At 40.4% G+C, this 20505-nt stretch overlaps 1 protein-coding gene across 2 annotated transcripts in view; it reads left to right on the top strand.

The window, feature by feature from the left end:
• Nucleotides 1–20505, top strand: part of LOC128695541 (cyclin-dependent kinase 12) — a 495961-nt gene that overhangs the window by 72025 nt on the left and 403431 nt on the right. For both annotated transcript variants that reach the window (XM_070093396.1, XM_070093395.1), the window contains exons 3-4: nt 2628–2761; nt 14674–15512. In XM_070093396.1, coding sequence (XP_069949497.1) covers nt 2628–2761; nt 14674–15512 — 973 coding nt within the window. The remainder of the gene's footprint in view (nt 1–2627; nt 2762–14673; nt 15513–20505) is intronic.

Genomic DNA, 20505 nt, shown 5'->3' with positions numbered 1-20505 from the left:
GGTGTCACATTTGTTCAATGTGGAAGTAGGTCGTGACCAAGGGTTAGGCAAGTGAAGAATTCCCAAGTATTAATTTTCCCAAGAAGTTGCAGTGTCTGACAGGATTGTAGATCAGTGGTTCAGAGAACCGACATGTTGTGTGAGGGTTGTGGGTTGTGGGTTGTGGGTTGTGGATGTGTGGGTTGTGGGTTGTGGATTGTGGATGTGTGAGTTGTGGGTTATGGGTTGTGGATTGTGGGTTGTGAATGTGTGGGTTGTGGGTTGTGGTCAAGTTAGAAAAAACTTGAGACTCGGAGGGAAGTTGAATTTTATTTAAGATTCACGCGTACAACATCAAGATAGAGTTAAACTGTCTGTTTTCTCATCAATGTTTTTGAGAGCTTTACGTATTTGTAGTCCAGAGTTCATAGATGAAGAAATATCCAACATTTATGAAATAGCTAATGATTTGAAATACCCAAGAAACGTAATTGATAAATCTTTTAAAATTGCTAGGAATACTTTTTACAATCCAAAAAGGGACAACCAGCCTTATTCAACTAAAAATATGTTGGTTCTCCCTTACCAGGAAAACTTGGTTGATATGCCTTCTCTTCTTAAGACTTTTAATATCAAAGTTGTATTTAAAAATCTTGATACAGTAAAAAAAAATTTGATGAAGAATTCCCTCCAAAATACTGACGGATGTGTCTATAAGATTCCTAGTAAAATTTGTGATAAAGTTTATTACGGTCAAACTGGTAAAAATCTCGAACTAAGATTAAAACAACATAAATATAGCATTAGAACTAGACAAGATTCCAATGCTCTATTTATTCATGTGAGAGATTTTAACCATCCAATTGATTTTCAAAAAGTTGAGAAAGTTGTATCAAGCAAGTCCATGGTCGACAGGAATATAATTGAATCTTGTTTCATAAAAAGCAGTTTTGATAATAATATGAATATTTCCTTTGGTTTATATAAATTAGATCCATTTATAATTAATAGAATTTGGGAAGAATTTAATACATTGGACAAATAATAAATTTAAAAATTCTTAATTCTTGGGTAGAATAGTTTGTTGGTGGGTTGTGTGAAGGACCTGTCTAGTTGGGCCGGCGGGCCTGCTGCAGTGTTCCCTTTCCTATGAGTCGCGCGTCGTGTTGCTTTGTTGGGGATGTGATAGTGAGGTGTGGTCTAGACCCTTTATATGCCTTCCTTTGATGCATTACTTTTATTGTTCCTTGATAATGTGAGTAGTCACGAAAACGCTTGGAATTTCTGTATTCTTTCACAGTGGTTGTTTTGTATATTCTGAAATCACCTGTTTACTGTGAGCTTATTGCATATATATATATATATATATATATATATATATATATATATATATATATATATATATATATATATATATATATATATATATATATATGAACTGCAGTTGTGACTGGGCAAGTTCCGCATATTGTTCTCCGATGTATATAAGGTAAGTTCTTAGATACCTGCCTTACACCTGTTTCACACCTGCCTTACACCTAGCTTACACCTGCTTCACACCTAGCTTACACCTGCTTCACACCTAGCTTACACCTGCCTCACACCTTGTCTATACTTGGTTAACATGCACTTCCTGCCCCTACGTTGAAGACCATCATCAAGGTGGTAATTAAGAAGCGCACCATCCCTCAAGAACCACACTCACTACTACTGTCTTCTGATGGGTAATGTTTTCTCTTTCTAATTACGTAATCATTGCATTGATTCCCTTAATGCAGTGGTTCCCAAACTGGGGGTAAATTACCCCCTGGGGGTAATTTAACCATTTTTGGGGGGTAATGGAGGGGTGACAGAAAAAAAGTTATGAATTCTGAAAATCAAGAAAACAATGCGGTACCCGGTATGAGGATTATTGTTAACTTTGTCTTAGTATATAAAGTTGTAAAGTAAACCTATTATAAGTAAGTAATAAAGTTAAACCAAATAACAATAAACATCAAAAACTAATATACAGTATTAGAAAAGAAGAAATATATAGCTAAGTGTGTGGAAACCCAAAAGTATTTTGACAAGTATGCTTCAGGACAAAAGTCACTCAGTAGCCCAGATCGACCTGTCCAGTACGCGTCACTCACTTCCTGAGGCTGCCTCTATTTCACACTGTCAGTTTATCTGTGAGCATCAGCCGAGGTAGACATAAGCTGGTATGTATGTGTACTGCCCTGTGCAGTATATAGTTAGTATTTACCCACTGTTACTGTGAATTTGTAGCTATTATTAATTTTATATATAATGTATGTGTGGGTCTTACGTTTTCAATGGTTTTGCTAGGATTAGCAGAGTATGCGAGGCTGTATACGTTCACGTTTAGCCATATATATCAATAATAACAACATTTTGTGAAAGGGGTAACATGCTTTATGTGGCATGTTAAATTGGGTAACAAGCTGAAAAAGTTTGGGAACCACTGCCTTAATGCACACACTTTGTGCCACCTTCTCTTTGGGGTGGCACTCACAGCTTGTTTAATGGGTGATCCATACCTTCTAATGGGTGTCTGACTCTCCCCCTTCCCCCTTGTATTAATGGGTGCCGGCCCCTTCCCCTCTCCCCCCCCTGAAGTACTGATGGGAGGTGTCCACCTTCAGGAGTGCCACGTACACCCGGCCAGTCAACAAGCCCCTCACCCCCCTTGATGCTGCCGCCCCCAACCTACCCCACCACCACACCACCCGCCGCCCACGCTGGTTGTGGGCCCCCTGGCGCACCCATTCCCACTCAGGTGAGTCACCCCAGGTGAAGTGCACAGATATACAGGTGAGTATAAACACAAATGTTTCTCTTATCTCTAGAAATTAACATTAGTGTTATCTTGAGTTTTAAAAGGCATGGACAGGTAAGATAGCGGAAGACCTCGGTCATGTGACCAAAAGTTCCAGTGGTGGGTCTTTGGGACCAAGACTCGCGTCAGGAGACATTTTATCCTCTTTCCTGATGAATGTTACTGCCAGGTACCAGGTACCGTAAAGGTCTGGGACCAGGCCTCCTACCTAACGGTCTGGTCAATCAGATTGTTCGTGTCCAGTGCACGCTTTATAGTATGGTTCACAACCCAGTTGATCAGGATTTGGCTTTAGAACCCTTCAGAACCATGAAGACAAGGATCACTTCTTATCACCTGTATTTCAAAAGTGTCGAAATGTCTTCTTGGTTCTAGGTTCTATAAGTTTATTTAGTGTTGTTATTCCGGCTGTAATTTACGTGGGAACTTTGCATCACCTACCAAGTATTTTTTCTCACGTAGAGGAATATTTGTGTACAAAGTCTGAACCTCTCCCTCTAGTATTTTTCAGATGTAAATTAAAATTGATCTTCCTCAGCGGTGCTCACGGGAGCACAATTTCAGAGATTTTCGGTGTTCTCAGTAGTTCAAGGGTTTAAATTTATAGAGGCAGTGAAAGTTCTCTGTACATTGTCTAGATCTTGACTTTCACCTGTCTTAAAAGGGGTTGTTAGTGTACTGTAATATTGCAGTCTATAGTGTACAAGTGAGAGACATCAGCATAAGCTTAGCATGGTTTTAAGCTTCATGTTTCTCGTAATTCTTCTCAACTCTATTTACATCTCTGTCTGCATTTTCTTCTCTGTTCAGTTTTCATTTTTTCCAAAGCAGAGTAACTGAATTTTTTCCCATTCAAAGTGATATATATTTTTGTAACTCGCTGGAAGACTTAGGTATTACTTAAGAAGTTTCTTGTATTGGCTGATTGATTTATTCTGTCTTCAGAGTTCTTGTTGATAGTCTGAACGTTGTATCAGACTGTCATGGCAGTACTGGTACTGGTGGCTGGTACTGTCCTGGCAGTACTGGTACTGGTGGCTGGTACTGTCATGGCAGTACCAGCCATCATTGATGCAGCTACTGTCATGACAGTACCAGCCACCAGTACCAGTACTGCCATGACTGTACCAGCCACCAGTACCAGTACTGCCATGACAGTACCAGCCACCAGTACCAGTACTGCCATGACAGTACCAGCCACCAGTACCAGTACTGCCATGACAGTACCAGCCACCAGTACCAGTACTGCCATGACAGTACCAGCCACCAGTACCAGTACTGCCATGACAGTACCAGCCACCAGTACCAGTACTGTCATGACAGTACCAGCCACCAGTACCAGTACTGCTATGACAGTACCAGCCACCAGTACTAGTACTGCCATGACAGTACCAGCCACCAGTACCAGTACTGCCATGACAGTACCAGCCACCAGTACCAGTACTGCCATGACAGTACCAGCCACCAGTACCAGTACTGCCATGACAGTACCAGCCACCAGTACCAGTACTGTCATGACAGTACCAGCCACCAGTACCAGTACTGCTATGACAGTACCAGCCACCAGTACTAGTACTGCCATGACAGTACCAGCCACCAGTACCAGTACTGCCATGACAGTACCAGCCACCAGTACCAGTACTGCCATGACAGTACCAGCCACCAGTACCAGTACTGCCATGACAGTACCAGCCACCAGTACCAGTACTGCCATGACAGTCTGATACAACGTTCAGACTATCAACAAAAACTCTGAAGACAGAATAAATCAATCAGCCAATACAAGAAACTTCTTAAGTAATACCTAAGTCTTCCAGCGAGTTACAAAAATATATATCACTTTGAATGGGAAAAAAATTCAGTTACTCTGGAAAAAATGAAAACTGGAACAGAGAACAAAATGCAGACAGAGATGTAAATAGATCTCGTTTTCTGTTCTGGTGTGAGAAAGGAACGTGAGTGGGACTGACAACCTGCACGCTTCCAGCACCAGTGTTGTACTTACAAGATAGTTATTGCTGTGGATAGTGCCAGTTTGGTGACAGTTTAGTGCCAGTTTAGTGCCAGTTTGTCTATTTAATTAAACTAAATATGATATTAATTTTCATTCAGTAACGAGAATGTCTCTTCTGATTGACTTCAAAGTCGTAATATAGATTTACTTTTTAAAAAGTAAGATATATTCTAAGATATCTTCTAAGATATCTTCTAAGATATCTTCTAAGATATCTTCTAAGATATCTTCTAAGATATCTTCCAAGATATCTTCCAAGATATCTTCCAAGATATCTTCTAAGATATCTTCTAAGATATCTTCTAAGATATCTTCTAAGATATCTTCTAAGATATCTTCTAAGATATCTTCTAAGATATCTTCTAAGATATCTTCTAAGATATCTTCTAAGATATCTTCTAAGATATCTTCTAAGATCAGGTTGTGTAGGTCCAAATTTCCTTACATATTAACAAGTTAAAAATTAGAGTTATGTTATTACTCGTGATAACTGGAAAACACCTCGACTGATCGGTTTAAAACTTTCAACCTAAATTTGCCTTAGAGAACAATTTATTTCACAGTTAGCTTCGTAGTCTCTAATTTGCTAAATTTAATATAAATTTGGATACCCATATTTACATCCGTTAAACCCGAGAAAATTACTACAGTAATGTATTTTAAACCCGCGGGATTGTAGATGTTTATGTAATTATCTGTAGTTGTTTAAGAAATAGTTTTAATTGATCTAAAATTTACAAGAAAGTTTTTTGTTTATAATGTTGTGAGTCCTTCCATGGGACCCCAGACCTGGTGTGTTAACATTACTTCTTAATACCAAGTTAACATTGATAATAACAAGTTAACATTGATAATAACAAGTTAATATTGATAATAACAAGTTAATATTGATAATAACAAGTTAACATTGATAATAACAAGTTAATATTGATAATAACAAGTTAACATTGATAATAACAAGTTAACACTAATAATAATAAGTTAAGACATAATAATAAGTTAACATTGATAATAATAAGTTAACATTGATAATAATAAGTTAACATTGATAATAATAAGTTAACATTGATAATAATAAGTTAACATTGATAATAATAAGTTAACATTAATAATAATAAGTTAACATTGATAATAATAAGTTAACATTAATAATAATAAGTTAACATTAATAATAATAAGTTTACATTGATAATAATAAGTTAACATTGATAATAATAAGTTAACATTGATAATAATAAGTTAACATTGATAATAATAAGTTAACATTGATAATAATAAGTTAACATTGATAATAATAAGTTAACATTAATAATAATAAGTTAACATTGATAATAATAAGTTAACATTAATAATAATAAGTTAACATTAATAATAATAAGTTAACATTAATAATAATAAGTTAACATTAATAATAATAAGTTAACATTAATAATAATAAGTTAACATTAATAATAATAAGTTAACATTAATAATAATAAGTTAACATTGATAATAATAAGTTAACATTGATAACAATAAGTTAACATTGATAATAATAATTCAACATTGATAATAATAAGTTAACATTGATAATAATAAGTTAAGACTGATAATATTAAGTTAACATTGATAATAATAAGTTAACATTGATAATAATAAGTTAACATTGATAATAATAAGTTAACATTGATAATAATAAGTTAACATTAATAATAATAAGTTAACATTGATAATAATAAGTTAACATTAATAATAATAAGTTAACATTAATAATAATAAGTTAACATTGATAATAATAAGTTAACATTGATAATAATAAGTTAACATTAATAATAATAAGTTAACATTGATAATAATAAGTTAACATTGATAATAATAAGTTAACATTAATAATAATAAGTTAACATTGATAATAAGTTAACATTAATAATAATAAGTTAACATTAATAATAATAAGTTAACATTAATAATAATAAGTTAACATTAATAATAATAAGTTAACATTGATAATAATAAGTTAACATTAATAATAATAAGTTAACATTAATAATAATAAGTTAACATTGATAATAATAAGTTAACATTGATAATAATAAGTTAACATTAATAATAATAAGTTAACATTGATAATAATAAGTTAACATTGATAGTAATAAGTTAACATTGATAATAATAAGTTAACATTGTGTCTACAAAGACAGGTTGCAGGTCTCTCTATAAGACCTAGAATTGGGGAAGATTTAACTGGAATATACAAATGAAAGGAAGAAATAAAAGGAAATATACAAAACAAACCACATGGGGATGTAATAAAGTTGGTAGAATTACCGACAATATGTAAAGTAAAAGGACACAAGTGCAACTAATGTGACATTTATTGTAGCAACGTTTCGCTCTCCAGGAGCTTTATCAAGCTTGATAAAGCTCCTGGAGAGCGAAACGTTGCTACAATAAATGTCACATTAGTTGCACTTGTGTCCTTTTACTTTACACATGGGGATGGAAAGAGCTGTAAATGTTTGGTACTCTGGCGCGTCGTCAGCAGTTAAACATTGCCACCCCCATTAGGGTTGTTCTGCAATGTTAAGATCACCTGTTTGTGACTGTATTGCAATGATAAATAATGCGTTAAAACTATCTTTACAAGACAAAACTCGCAGCAAGGGAGTCAAATAATGCGTTAAAACTATCTTTACAAGACAAAACTCGCAGCAAGGGAGTCAAATAATGCGTTAAAACTATCTTTACAAGACAAAACTCGCAGCAAGGGAGTCAAATAATGCGTTAAAACTATCTTTACAAGACAAAACTCGCAGCAAGGGAGTCAAATAATGCGTTAAAACTATCTTTACAAGATAAAACTCGCAGCAAGGGAGTCAAATTGGGCAAATTTAGGTTTAGAAAGAATATAGAAAAATACTGGTTTGGCAGTTGAGTTGTAGATGAGTGAAGCAAACTCCCAGGTAGCACCACTCAAGCGAGAACTTTGGGTAGCTTTAAATATAAGTTTTACTGGTATTTGAGTGGGTGTGACCGAGTGTGATTTGAACCTGCCTAGCATGGGCCAGTAGACCAGCTGCAGGGTTCTTACTCTCACAGACACTTAGAAGTTTTTATATCTTAAAACTCTGCCTGAACTTCCCGCCTGGTATCCCTTTATTTCCCCCCCCCCGCCACACACATGTATACGAATACATTCACGCGTATACATATGGACATGTATACATATATATATATATATATATATATATATATATATATATATATATATATATATATATATATATATATATATATATATATATAAATACCCAAAAGTATACAAGTATTAACATACTTTTATATTAAGTAACATTACAATGTTATATGATATTCCTCTCTCCTGCAGTGACGTAGTGAAGACTACTGGATACTGGGATACCTTACTCTGACAACGCAGCTTCACAGCCACTTCTAGTTAGGTTTCCCTCAAGGAGGACCTTAAGAACGCCCTTAAGTGCTCATTTTTTTCTGCCCACTTCTTCTTATTTCTCTCATAACATAAGAACGATTTATTTTAAGCTCAAATTTTTCAAAATTCGTGAAGGGTAACTCTGAGGAGAGTTGTTAAAGCCGTTCCCAGCATCCTGATAACTTCCAAAATCCTCCGCTGTTCGGCTCCCGGTAAAGGCGCCTCTTAATTTGACGATGGCGGAGAGTGTGATTCAGGTGCATAGTTTTAAGTGTAAAATTGCGTACGTTTTTATTCCCTTTAAATCATGTTTAATATATTTAGCTCTACGTCTTGTGACGTAGAGCTAATGGCTGATGCATCGTACAGACTGGGTAGTTCATATTAAGTCTGGTCACAGACCGGGCAGCGGGGGCGTTGACCCCCGAAACCCTCTCCAGGTCTCCAGGTCTCCAGGGCTCCAGGTCTCCAGGTCTACAGGTCTCCAGGTCTACAGGTCTCCAGGTATACAAACTACATTACTTTATTAAACTTAGAATAACTGGAATTCACACAAGTGTAGAAGAGAGTGATGCTTGTGACCATCCTGGTCCAGTGTCAAGACACAACTGAACCAGGAAAAACAGAGAAGGTCGAAAGACAGAACTCTCCCTTACTGACACACTTAAAGCACGAAACACGTGTTCTTGGCATTATTAATAATGTTCATTCCTGTCGTGTTAGAGGTTACATCACTCACGAAATCCTAATAACACAATTGTAAACAAATCAGGGAACCGGTGGGGCTTGAACCAATGGCGAGGGAATAATAGAAGCAAGGGAGGCCAGTGTGTTAACTACTGGGCCAGCTGGCTTTAACAAGACTGATTCACCTACGTAACTATATTTCTATCCAACAGTGTGACCACAACTGCTGGTTTTAACAGATGAATCCCATACCAGCGTGGCTGTCTCTATCTCTAGCTCACCGGAGATAGTAGCCTGGGACTACTGGATATAGTAACCTGGGACTACCGGAGACAGTAACCTGGGACTACCGGAGATAGCAGCCTGGGACTACTGGATATAGTAACCTGAGACTACCGGAAACAGTAACCTGGGACTACCGGAGATAGTAACCTGGGACTACTGGATATAGTAACCTGGGACTACCGGAGAGAGTAACCTGGGACTACCGGAGATAGCAGCCTGAGACTACTGGATATAGTAACCTGGGACTACCGGAGACAGTAACCTGGGACTACCGGAGATAGTAACCTGGGACTACCGGAGATAGCAGCCTGGGACTACTGAATACAGTAACCTGGGACTACTGGATATAGTAACCTGGGACTACTAGATATAGTAATCTGGGACTACTGGATATAGTAACCTGGGACTACTGGATATAGTAACCTTGGACTACCGGAGATAGTAACCTGGGACTACCGGAGATAGTAACCTGGGACTACTGGATATAGTAACCTGGGACTACTGGATATAGTAACCTGGGACTACCGGAGATAGTAACCTGGGACTACCGGAGACAGTAACCTGGGACTACTGGATATAGTAACCTGGGACTACTGGATATAGTAACCTGGGACTACTGGATATAGTAACCTGGGACTACTGGATATAGTAATCTGGGACTACCGGAGATAGTAACCTGGGACTACTGGAGATAGTAACCTGGGACTACTGGAGATAGTAACCTGGGACTACTGGAGATAGTAACCTGGGGCTACCGGAAATAGTAACCTGGGACTACCTGAGATAGTAATCTGGGACTACCGGAGATAGTAACCTGGGACTACCGGAGATAGTAGCCAGGGACTACCGGAGACAGTAACCTGGGACTACCGGAGACAGTAACCTGGGACTACCAGAGACAGTAACCTGGGACTACAGGAGATAGTAACCTGGGACTACCGGAGATAGTAACCTGAGACTACCGGAGATAGTAACCTGGGACTACCGAAGATAGTAACTTGGGACTACCGGAGATAGTAACCTGGGACTACCGGAGATAGTAACCTGAGACTACCGGAGACAGTAACCTGGGACTACCGGAGATAGTAACCTGGGACTACCTGAGATAGTAACCTGGGACTAACGGAGATAGCAACCTGGGACTACCTGAGATAGTAATCTGGGACTACCGGAAATAGCAACCTGGGACTACCTGCTATAGTAATCTAGGACTATTGGAGATAGCAACCTGGGACTACCTGCGATAGTAATCTGGGACTACTGGAGATAGCAGCCTGGGACTACCTGAGATAGTAACCTGGGACTACCGGAGATAGCAACCTGGGACTTCCGGGGATAGTAACCTGGGACTACTTGAGATAGCATCCTGGGACTACCGGAGGTAGCAACCTGAGACTACCGGAGATAGCAACCTGGGATTACCCGAGATAGTAACCTGAGACTATCGGAGATAGCAACCTGGGACTACCGGAGATAGCAACCTGAGACTACCTACAATAGTAACCTGGGACTAGCGAAGATAGTAACCTAGAACTACCGGACATAGTAACCTGCGACTACCTGACATAGGAACCTGGGACTACCTGAGATAGCAACCTGGGACTACCGGAGATAACAATCTGGGACTACCGGAGATAACCTGGGACTACTGGAGATAACCTGGGACTACCGGAGATAGCAACCTGGAACTACCGGAGATAACCTGGGACTACCGGAGACAGCAACCTGGGACTACCGGAGATAGCAACCTGGGACTACCGGAGATAACCTGGGACTACCGGAGACAGCAACCTGGGACTACCGGAGACATTAACCTGGGACTACCGGAGAAAGCAACCTGGGACTACCAGAGATAGCAACCTGGAACTACCGGAGATAGCAACCTGGAACTACCGGAGATAGCAACCTGGGGACTTCCTGAGATAGCAACCTAGGACTACCGGAGATAGCAACCTGGGACTACCGGGGAAAGTACCCTGGGGCTGAGATAGTAACCTGGGACTAGCTGAGATAGCAACCTGGGACTACCGGAGATAATAACCTCTTGCTACCGGAGATAGCAACCTGGGACTACCGGAGATAATAACCTCTTGCTACCGGAGATAGCAACCTGGGACTACCTGAGAGAGCAACCTGGGGCTACCGGAGATAACAACCTGGGACTACCGGAGATAGTAACCTCTTACCATCGGAGATAACAACATGGGACTACCTGAGAGAGCAACCTGGGACTACCTGAGAGAGCAACCTGGGACTACCTGAGAGAGCAACCTGGGGCTACCGGAGATAGCAACTTCTCACATTCAGCTACAGAGGGAGACGTGTTAAACCCTCAGGTTAAATTCGCCACAGCCACCTGGAAGACACACAAAATACAGAACTTGCAGATGCCCGTTCATATTGATTTCTCAGCGAGGTCTCATCAGGCAACCCGGCACATCATCTTTCAAAAGTCAGGATGACGGCGGGGGGCAGACACCCGTATAGCTTCTTATTTCCACTCTAGGGAAGTTTCTTGACGCTGGTGAGCGGCTCTTGATCTAGGGAATTGGATCTGCGATCCATTTCTCTGAATTGAGCCTGAATACCATCCTCCTCATCACAATCGTATAATCCCTACGGGTTTTGCTAAAAATAATGGTAATATTGTGATGATGATGATAATAATAATAATAATAATAATAATAATAATAATAATAATAATATACGTCTCTGACCCGTCACCTCGGGTATAGAAAGCTCCACACACCCGTTAACGGGACTCCTCGCAAAACACTTATTCGGTTCACTCAGCCACGCACATTGACAGCACTCAGGAAACCTCCTATTACGCATTTCCGGCGTCAACGTCAAGAATAAATACTTGTCTTGTGTTGACGTCACCTTTGACTTCACCAGTGTCCCTGTTGACTCCCACATTGACACATCAGGACTTCATACAGTTTTATGACCTATATATCAACTTCAGCTATTTTAAATACGAAAATAGGAGCTTACTACAATGTTCTGGCTTGGCAGTGGGCAGTCAACTCAGCGTAGTATTAGCTAATATATACATGGAGATTCTGGAAATAACTTTCTATGATCTGGAACGATATATCGTTCCAGACCATAGAGCTGAATTCTTTTCCAGGCTGAGGGACTGACCACCTCAAAAACTTTTTCTCCAAAGTTGAAGGACTGATTACTTCGTCTTTATTTCATTACTACTCTTTTGTATTTGACTGAAGAAGCCTACTGTGTAGGCGAAACGTTTCAGCACTAAGATACCCAACTGTTGCACATGTGTCTTAACCTTCAGCTTGTCGGTGTTTTATACCATTTTCAACAATTATTACTGATGCTGTGACATGGCTGAGATACATAGAAAGCATTCTAGTGGTGTAACCAAGACGTCTTATCATACACAACACATGTAAATGATTTACAAACCCGACAAATTGAGGAATTAGACTTTCGCAGCATTAACGAAACTTTTTCGTAATAAAGATTCCAAAATGTTGCATGCGCAAGATCCTCTAACAGATCAACGCATTAGAGCCCATTATTAAATTTACCCTAGAGCTGGAAAGAGCTGGTTAACTTCCCTTCTTAGATGACCTTCAGTGTGGGTCCCAGGACAGCAACACAATGTCTTTTAAGGAAGAATTCACAATATAACTCGTGATTGCAAATATGAAAAAATACCATAGTGAAGATACGAAATAAAACCAGAGCGATTTCATTGCTTACACAGACATCTTCAAAGGAATAGAAAGAAGCAAGAGAAAAAATATTTTATTTATTAAACCCTGAGGTGACACCTCACTTAGAGAAGGTGACAACACGTGATCAGGGTGAGGTGATCACACCTCACCTGGAGGGAGAGTCTGACTGGCCTGCGCTCGCTCTTGTCTGTTTGACATTGCTTCCAACAAGACATGCCTCTCCAGCTCCTTTGCTGGCCCTTGTTGGAGGATCGTCTCTGTCGCTTTCTTGTTGTTGGTTCTGTGTAACTCTGTTCACAGAACATAGCCTAGACTTAATGATTTTCGACGTTGTACTGAGGTTGTGTGTCGCATAGACACTCTGAGAAACTCAGGTCCTGAGCTGTAGCTTCTGACCTAATTTGTACTGGTATCTGTGCACTGTCACAGTCGGGGATTTTCTAATGCTGAACTTAGATTCAGTAGTATGAGAGTTTTGTGACTTTTGTGGAGGATCTGCAGATGGTCCCTACTTAGTGTCGTTATATTATCTCCTTGTTAATGATTCTGTGTCGCTGTTGCTTGTTATATTGCTGTTCGGCTTAACAGTCGTTTTATTGTTCAAGCAAGCTGTTCTGATTGCCAGGTTGGTCAAGAAGTTAGTTTATGTTAGGACTTTTAGTCAGTCACTGATTAAGTCTAGTCGAGTCTTGAGACATAGCGAACTACATAGAGCACTTACACACATACACACAAACTTACTTGTATATATATGTATTATGTTATTAAATGTTAACAACGCACCAGACGGTACTTAAAAGCCATAAAGATGTGATATGTGCCTTCAGCACAATACTACTGTACACGAGAGAAGTGTAGGAACTTGTATCCTATATTATATTCAATTGATTACTTTAATTTACTTTGATAATATACGCCTAGACGACTTTATTGATATTAATAAACTTATTAAATTTTAATTTCTTTAGTTAGTAGCCTACCAGTTGTAATCCTGAAGCACTATTGAATCTTACTAAATTCTATTGGATAATTGGACCAGGATACTGACTACTTGTTACAAAAACCCAGTAACAGGCTGGATGCTAGAAGAGCAGTACTTTCTAGTGTTCACTGGAGATCTCTATCATTACTAGGAATCGCGTTTTTTGTAACAAGCTCTAATTATCTCAAGTCTTGTCTCCCTCGAGGAAGAGTGTAAATATATTCCTAAAACATCTGCGCGACTTCATTTCCCCGCCTTCATACATGACTGTAGACGAAGGTCAAAGGTCATCCTCATTACGATGAATTGGAACAAAGCGACAATAAACTAGCCACCAGAGCGGCTAGTTTATTGTGTACCCGCAGCTCATCCTGTGAGTGATAGCGCAACAGAATTACAGAAATTACAGTGTCTTGATCACACCACAATGGGCGCTGTCATATCATTAAGAAAAATTAATCATTTCTTATATTAGAATTACTTCCTGTAGCTAATGTAAACAGTACAGTATAGAGATGCAGTCTCAAAGAATTTCGGTATCTTATCACCACTAAAATGCTTTGGCCATAATAGGGTCGCAATCTCGTTAATAAAATCAATTCCTTTATTTAGTCGATGCAATATATACCTCCAGAAGTATCACAGCTATGCTGATAATATTCCTGTGTATACTAAAACGCATCGTGAAATGAAAACCACTCTAAATCATATAAGAGAGCCTGTGATAATCTTGTACTTTTGTTTCAGGTGCGCCAACTTGCAGCAAGTCTTGTGACGAGCTTCACCGTGTCAGCACTCCCGTGCACCCCACCAGCAGCAGGTCGGAGGGTTGTCTCCTTACACTCCTACTAACTCCCTCTCTTCTGGTCACGCCTCGCACCAGCACTCCACCTCACTGCGGTCCCAAATACCGACTGTGGCGTGGCTTCAGCCGTAGTGCCAGGGACGTTAGTCTAGGACCTCCGTGCGGCCCTCCCAGAGCAGCAATCAGTCTGGCCGTCATGGAAAAGTTAACACCACGGGCAGCCCGGCCTGTTCGCCACAAGGCCAGCACGCTGCCGTACTCTGCTGCTTCTGGACCACAGCCCATGGGTCGTCGCCACCGTGGCCTGGTGGCCCTCCTACGACGCCTCAGTCCCAGACTGATGCGAACGCCTTCCCCGGACCGTCCCTGGGTGAAGGTTGAACCACGACCTGCTGACCGAACCTCAGTCGCCTCTGACCACAGCTTCGAAACAGCTTTACAAGTGCGTTATCCAGATATGGTGGCGTATGGCGGGGGGCATGTGCAGAGCAATAACACGCATAGTTCTACAGACACGGGTATAAACAAGAGTGAAGGTGGCCGGGGTAGCCGTGGTGGCTTAACTGGTCTTCTGAATTCTCTGCGCTCTGCCAAGCCTGGACGCCATGACAAGAGTAGCTCTAACACTGCAGGCAGTGACAAGCATCGTGAGAAAGATACTGTCACCATCACGAGGGAGAGTGACCACCAGTTACAGGAGCGCTACTACAGAGATCCTGGCACGGAGGCGGAAGAACAACATAATGGCCATAGTACCAGACATACCCGACTCACCCAGCAGGTCAGTAATATGTCCTCCAGCATCATGGTTTAATTTTTTGCCGCCTGAACGGCTTTTAAGTGTAGTCCTACAGCTGGAGTGGTACAGGAAGAACACAGGGATCACGGACTGGAGTAACTGTTGTATAGAGTACAGTATTCTTTACTGTACTTGTACAACAATTATATAAAGTAATTGTAAATGCAAAATTACTAATATTTCTTTCTGATGATGTAACGGTACTCAGTGTAGTCTGAAGAAGACCCATTGTGACCTCTGCAATCCTGTTTGTTTGTGCTGCCACTAACAGGATGAGCTGCGGATGCACAATAAACTGTAATAATGTTGGTAGAATTACCCGACAAAATCATGTCAGAATTAAAATATCTGCATATAGTTTTTTTATGCAAAGTATTGATTCAGATGTCTTGTTGTGTGTGTTGTAACACCAGGATTGTAGGTTCACAGGTCACTATATTTCTCGTAATAGCGAAAATGATTTGTGTTGTGCTTGGCGTTGCGTGTTGCGTCTGGCCTATGATATTTTAAGTTAAAGTAGTACTTACCTCGTTAAGTGTAAGTACTACTTTAAGCACCTCCCTCCAGGCACCTACCTTCCCAGGGGCACCACAAAGACCTCCCTCCAGGCACCTACCTTCCCAGGGGCACCACAAAGACCTCCCTCCAGGCACCTACCTTCCCAGGGGCACCACAAAGACCTCCCTCCAGGCACCTACCTTCCCAGGGGCACCACAAAGACCTCCCTCCAGGCACCTACCTTCCCAGGGGCACCACAAAGACCTCCCTCCAGGCACCTACCTTCCCAGGGGCACCACAGAGACGTGATGTTGCCATCTACGATATCGACATATTCTTGACTCCCAAGTACCTGATGACGTTAGTTGCCAAATCCTGTCGAGTTTTTAACATACTGAAATTAGAGAGATGGACAGATTCAGTGCCTCTCCCACCCTTCATCCACTCACATATGGCACTTGATAGGCAATACAAAATCGGCTTATACAGACCCTCCTCCTCACCACAGATGCTTTTAATGCCAGGACTGGAGTCACATTGTGAAAAAGATGCCTTCCTCATCAGACTGGTGTGAAGTGGGTTCTAAGACTCATCTATTTCAGCATTGTCATGAACTATTACTGCTGTATGACTCTTGTAGGTTTAGCGCTTCTTTTTGATTATAATAATATGAGCTGTTACAAAAACAGAGCGAAGTCTTTATGAAATTTGTTAAATGTGAGATGGAATTAGTATCGCATCCTGACGGGACAGGTTGACCCGACCTCAATTCTACAGGTAACTATGTGACTGGTTCACACAGTACTATAAAGGATGGGAGAAGAGTGACATGTGCTGCCTTAGGTCAAAGTGTGTCCTGCACCTAGTGTGGACATATACAGAGAGGTTCCTGGAGCCTGTGAGGCTACGTGCAAGGTGGGAGTCTACCTAGAGACCACCTCATAATGATTATATTGACACTGTCATACCGACTGATTCATGAGGTTGTGGACAGGGAACTTGGCATCAGTGCTTCCCTCCAGCCCGTGGACCAGACCAGTTCTTGTCCATAGAGTTGCTGGATCCATCTGGACCAAGTCTAGCTTCGGAAGATTAGACAGATGCAGCATCAATCAACACTTGAAGATTCACATGAAGCTGCTACAAAAGCAATTTTATCAATTTGAGGTTAAGCGTCAGCAAGATGAGGAAAATTGGCGGTATCTGCGAGTATTGTTGCTATTTTGTTGGTGATAATAAAAAATGGTGTCCAAGGTGGTGTCAGTGATGGTGGTAATGTGTAGTGGTGTCAGTTATGATGCAAAGCTACTGTGTGGTGTAGGTGTTGGACTGGGGATACCAGGTTAACACAGATTTACATAAGGAGCGCAGATATCTCTGCAAAAAAAGATAAGTCTCCTATGTGTCCTAAACAATAAAAGTTTACTTAGATATTGTACTTACAGCAGTGACGTGCTGACCAAATAAATAACATCTGTTTGCTGTTTAATAAATTTCTCTTAGAAGCTGAGAAAGTAAGTGCGCTCCCAGGACTTATTTTATAATGTAGCGAAACTTTCCATCCATAGTTGGAATATTGCATTATTTAAAAAAAAAATCTCTTTCCTTCACTGTGAACCGATAAGCCAACGGAAGGCCTCGATCAGATGACCAAAAGCTCCAGCTCTGGGTCATATGACTGTGAAGGCTTACTCAGCTCTATAATAACTTCAGACAGTATTACCAAGGCTGGCTCCTCCTCAGGAAAATTATTGAATAGAAAAAGAAATAATAACAGACAAACATAAACACTTTATTATATAGAACATATAAAATATAAAACACTGAAATATGAATTATTAATCCTACATTAAAGAAAATGAAAAATATAAATAACTGAATTCAACACTAATTTAAAACTTGGGTGTCTGGTGTTGGTGACACTGTGTTGTTGAAATCGAAGCCGTTGCTGATGATGGGGGGGGGAGGTCGCAGGTGTTGGTTACAACCCACTGGCTCGTTCTAGTGGCTGTAAGTAATCTTTCCCGATGACAGGAGATCAGGTTCTTGACCGCTGTAATGATGAGGGGTTATGTCCTGATTCTTCATACAAGTGCACAGGCAAGTAAATCCAATATGGGACGTCTCCAGGACGTTAGTCCGTCTCCTTCAGTTCTTCTCGTTGATTGACAGGTGACCCTCTCTGTCATCCAAGAGTAGTGTTGGGAGCTGTGAGTCGAGTGATTTACTGTTTGACCAGAGCCCCACACGTCACCTTTCGGGGGGGGGGGGAGAGGGAGGGGAAGGGATAGTGGGAGCTAGACTGACCCTACGTTAACAAGCAGCCGACAATCAAACTATCACTTTAGGGGTGGGGGAGAAAAGGCGGGAATAGCGGGAGCTGGACTTACCCTACCTTAACAAGTAGCCGGCAAGCAAACTATCACTTTCGAGGAGGTGGAAAAAAAGGCGGGAATAGCGGGAGCTTGACTTACCCTACCTTAACAAGTAGCCGGCAATGAAACTATTGTTACTATATACTCCCTCGCTACTCCTATCTATTGAACTTTTCCCTCACACTCCCCCATACCAAGACTTATAGTATAAGAAGAATAGGCGAGGAAAAAGTTCTAACATGTAGAAGTCGCGTAAGGCAACAAATCTTCTACTGACTGTCACGACTTAACCAGTCAGAGAAATAATTGGATGAACCATTGATATACACAATATGGAACTTAAAAGCCTGGAGTGCCAATGTCCACCTCAAGAGGCGACTGTTGGTTCCCTTAAAAGTTTCTAGGTATATCAAAGGTTTGTGGTCCATTTCTAAAATGAATTCTTTTCCCAGCAAATAAAATTTAAGTTTGGAGATACCCCACACAAGGGCTAAACATTCCTTTTCTATTGTGGAGTATCTCGTTTCTGCAGGAAGGAGTTTCCGGCTTAGGAAGCATACAGGGAAGGGAGTACCATCATGGTATTGTAGTAACACCGCACCTAAGCCAGTATTGGAGGCATCAGTTCTTAAGCAAAATGTTTTATTAATATCTGGAATCTTAAGTATAGGGTCTTTCGAAAAGATGCTTTTAATCTCATTAAACTTTTCCCGAGCTATGTCGGAAAGTTCAAGAGGTTCCTTCACAGACTTTTTAAGGAAGTTGGATAAGATGCCTGTAAGATCAGTAAAGTTCGGGATAAACCGTGCATAAAAATTTACAGAACCAAGAAAACTACGCATGAGCTTCTTGGTTTTGGGGAATTTAAATTCTAATAAAGCTTTGATCTTACTGGGGAGAGGCTGCAGAGAGTTATTAGAAAGTATCAGTCCAAGATATCTAATCTTGTTATACCCAAGGAAGCATTTCTTCGGCTTGGCAGTGAGGCCATGTGAGCGTAACCTATGCAAAACTGATTTTAATGTTTGGATATGTTCGCCCCACGTGGATGTCATTACGTAAATGTTATCAAAATATACTGAAACATTTTGCATGTTACCCAAGACCTTTCTTATCAGTCTCACGTAGGTAGCACAGGTAGTTACCAAACCGAAGAGCATAGTTCTATATTGCATCAGTCCTTGGTGTGTAGGAAAAGCGGTGTACTGCTTAGAAGAAGGATCTAACATTACTTGATGATATGCCTGCGCAAAATCAATCTCTGAAAAGAAGGAAGCGTCATAAAATTTGTGTAGATCGCTATCTATTAAGGGCATAGGCTCAGCATCCCACCGAGTTATAGCATTAAGGCCTCTGAAGTCAATAGCAAGTCTATATGAATTATCCTCCTTCTTAACTATGACTACTGGTGAGCAATATGCAGATACTGAAGGTTCAATGATCTTTAGTTTTAATAATATGTCTACCTCTCGGTCAAATGCATCCCTAAGGTGAACTGGAACTGGGTATAATTTTCGTTTGATAGGATTGTCCGTCACTAAGTCAATCTTATGGACTACCGTGGAGGTAACACCTGGAATATCAGTAAAGACGTCTGAAAAGTTACTCACACATTGAAGTAGTTCATGTCTCTTATGGTCATCCAAAGATTCATTAATATTAATGTTGGTTGCGCCCGAGTGGTCAAGAGTTACCAAGTCATGTAGTTCTTCATCATAGTCTAAGTTAGAGGTGTCAATTACACACACTTTACATTCTTCAGTTGTTTTATCAAGTTCGTGTGGAAAAACTAAGTCAAAGTTATTAAGGCAGTTAACCGAATTTCTTCGGTAATATTTCTTAAGGATGTTGATATGATAAAGTTTAGGTTTCCCCTTGACTTCTATGAGGTAGTCAACTTTCCCACAAATAAGAAGACTGAACCTCAGCACTCACCTCCTCATTAGTCCATAAGTCATGAAGGATGGACAATGGGCCTCTGGCCTGTCTACCATAGAGAAGTTCAAAAGGTGAAAACCCCAAAGAGTCACTGGGAACTTCCCTCATGGCAAACAAAGCACAGGGTAGGTAACGATGCCACTCCTTAGGTTTAAGGGAGCAAA

This window comes from Cherax quadricarinatus, chromosome 42 (genome assembly GCF_038502225.1).
Source record: "Cherax quadricarinatus isolate ZL_2023a chromosome 42, ASM3850222v1, whole genome shotgun sequence".
Taxonomy (NCBI): domain Eukaryota; kingdom Metazoa; phylum Arthropoda; class Malacostraca; order Decapoda; family Parastacidae; genus Cherax; species Cherax quadricarinatus.
Note: the sequence above shows the minus strand (reverse complement) of the source record. Positions and strands in the feature narration are given on the sequence as shown.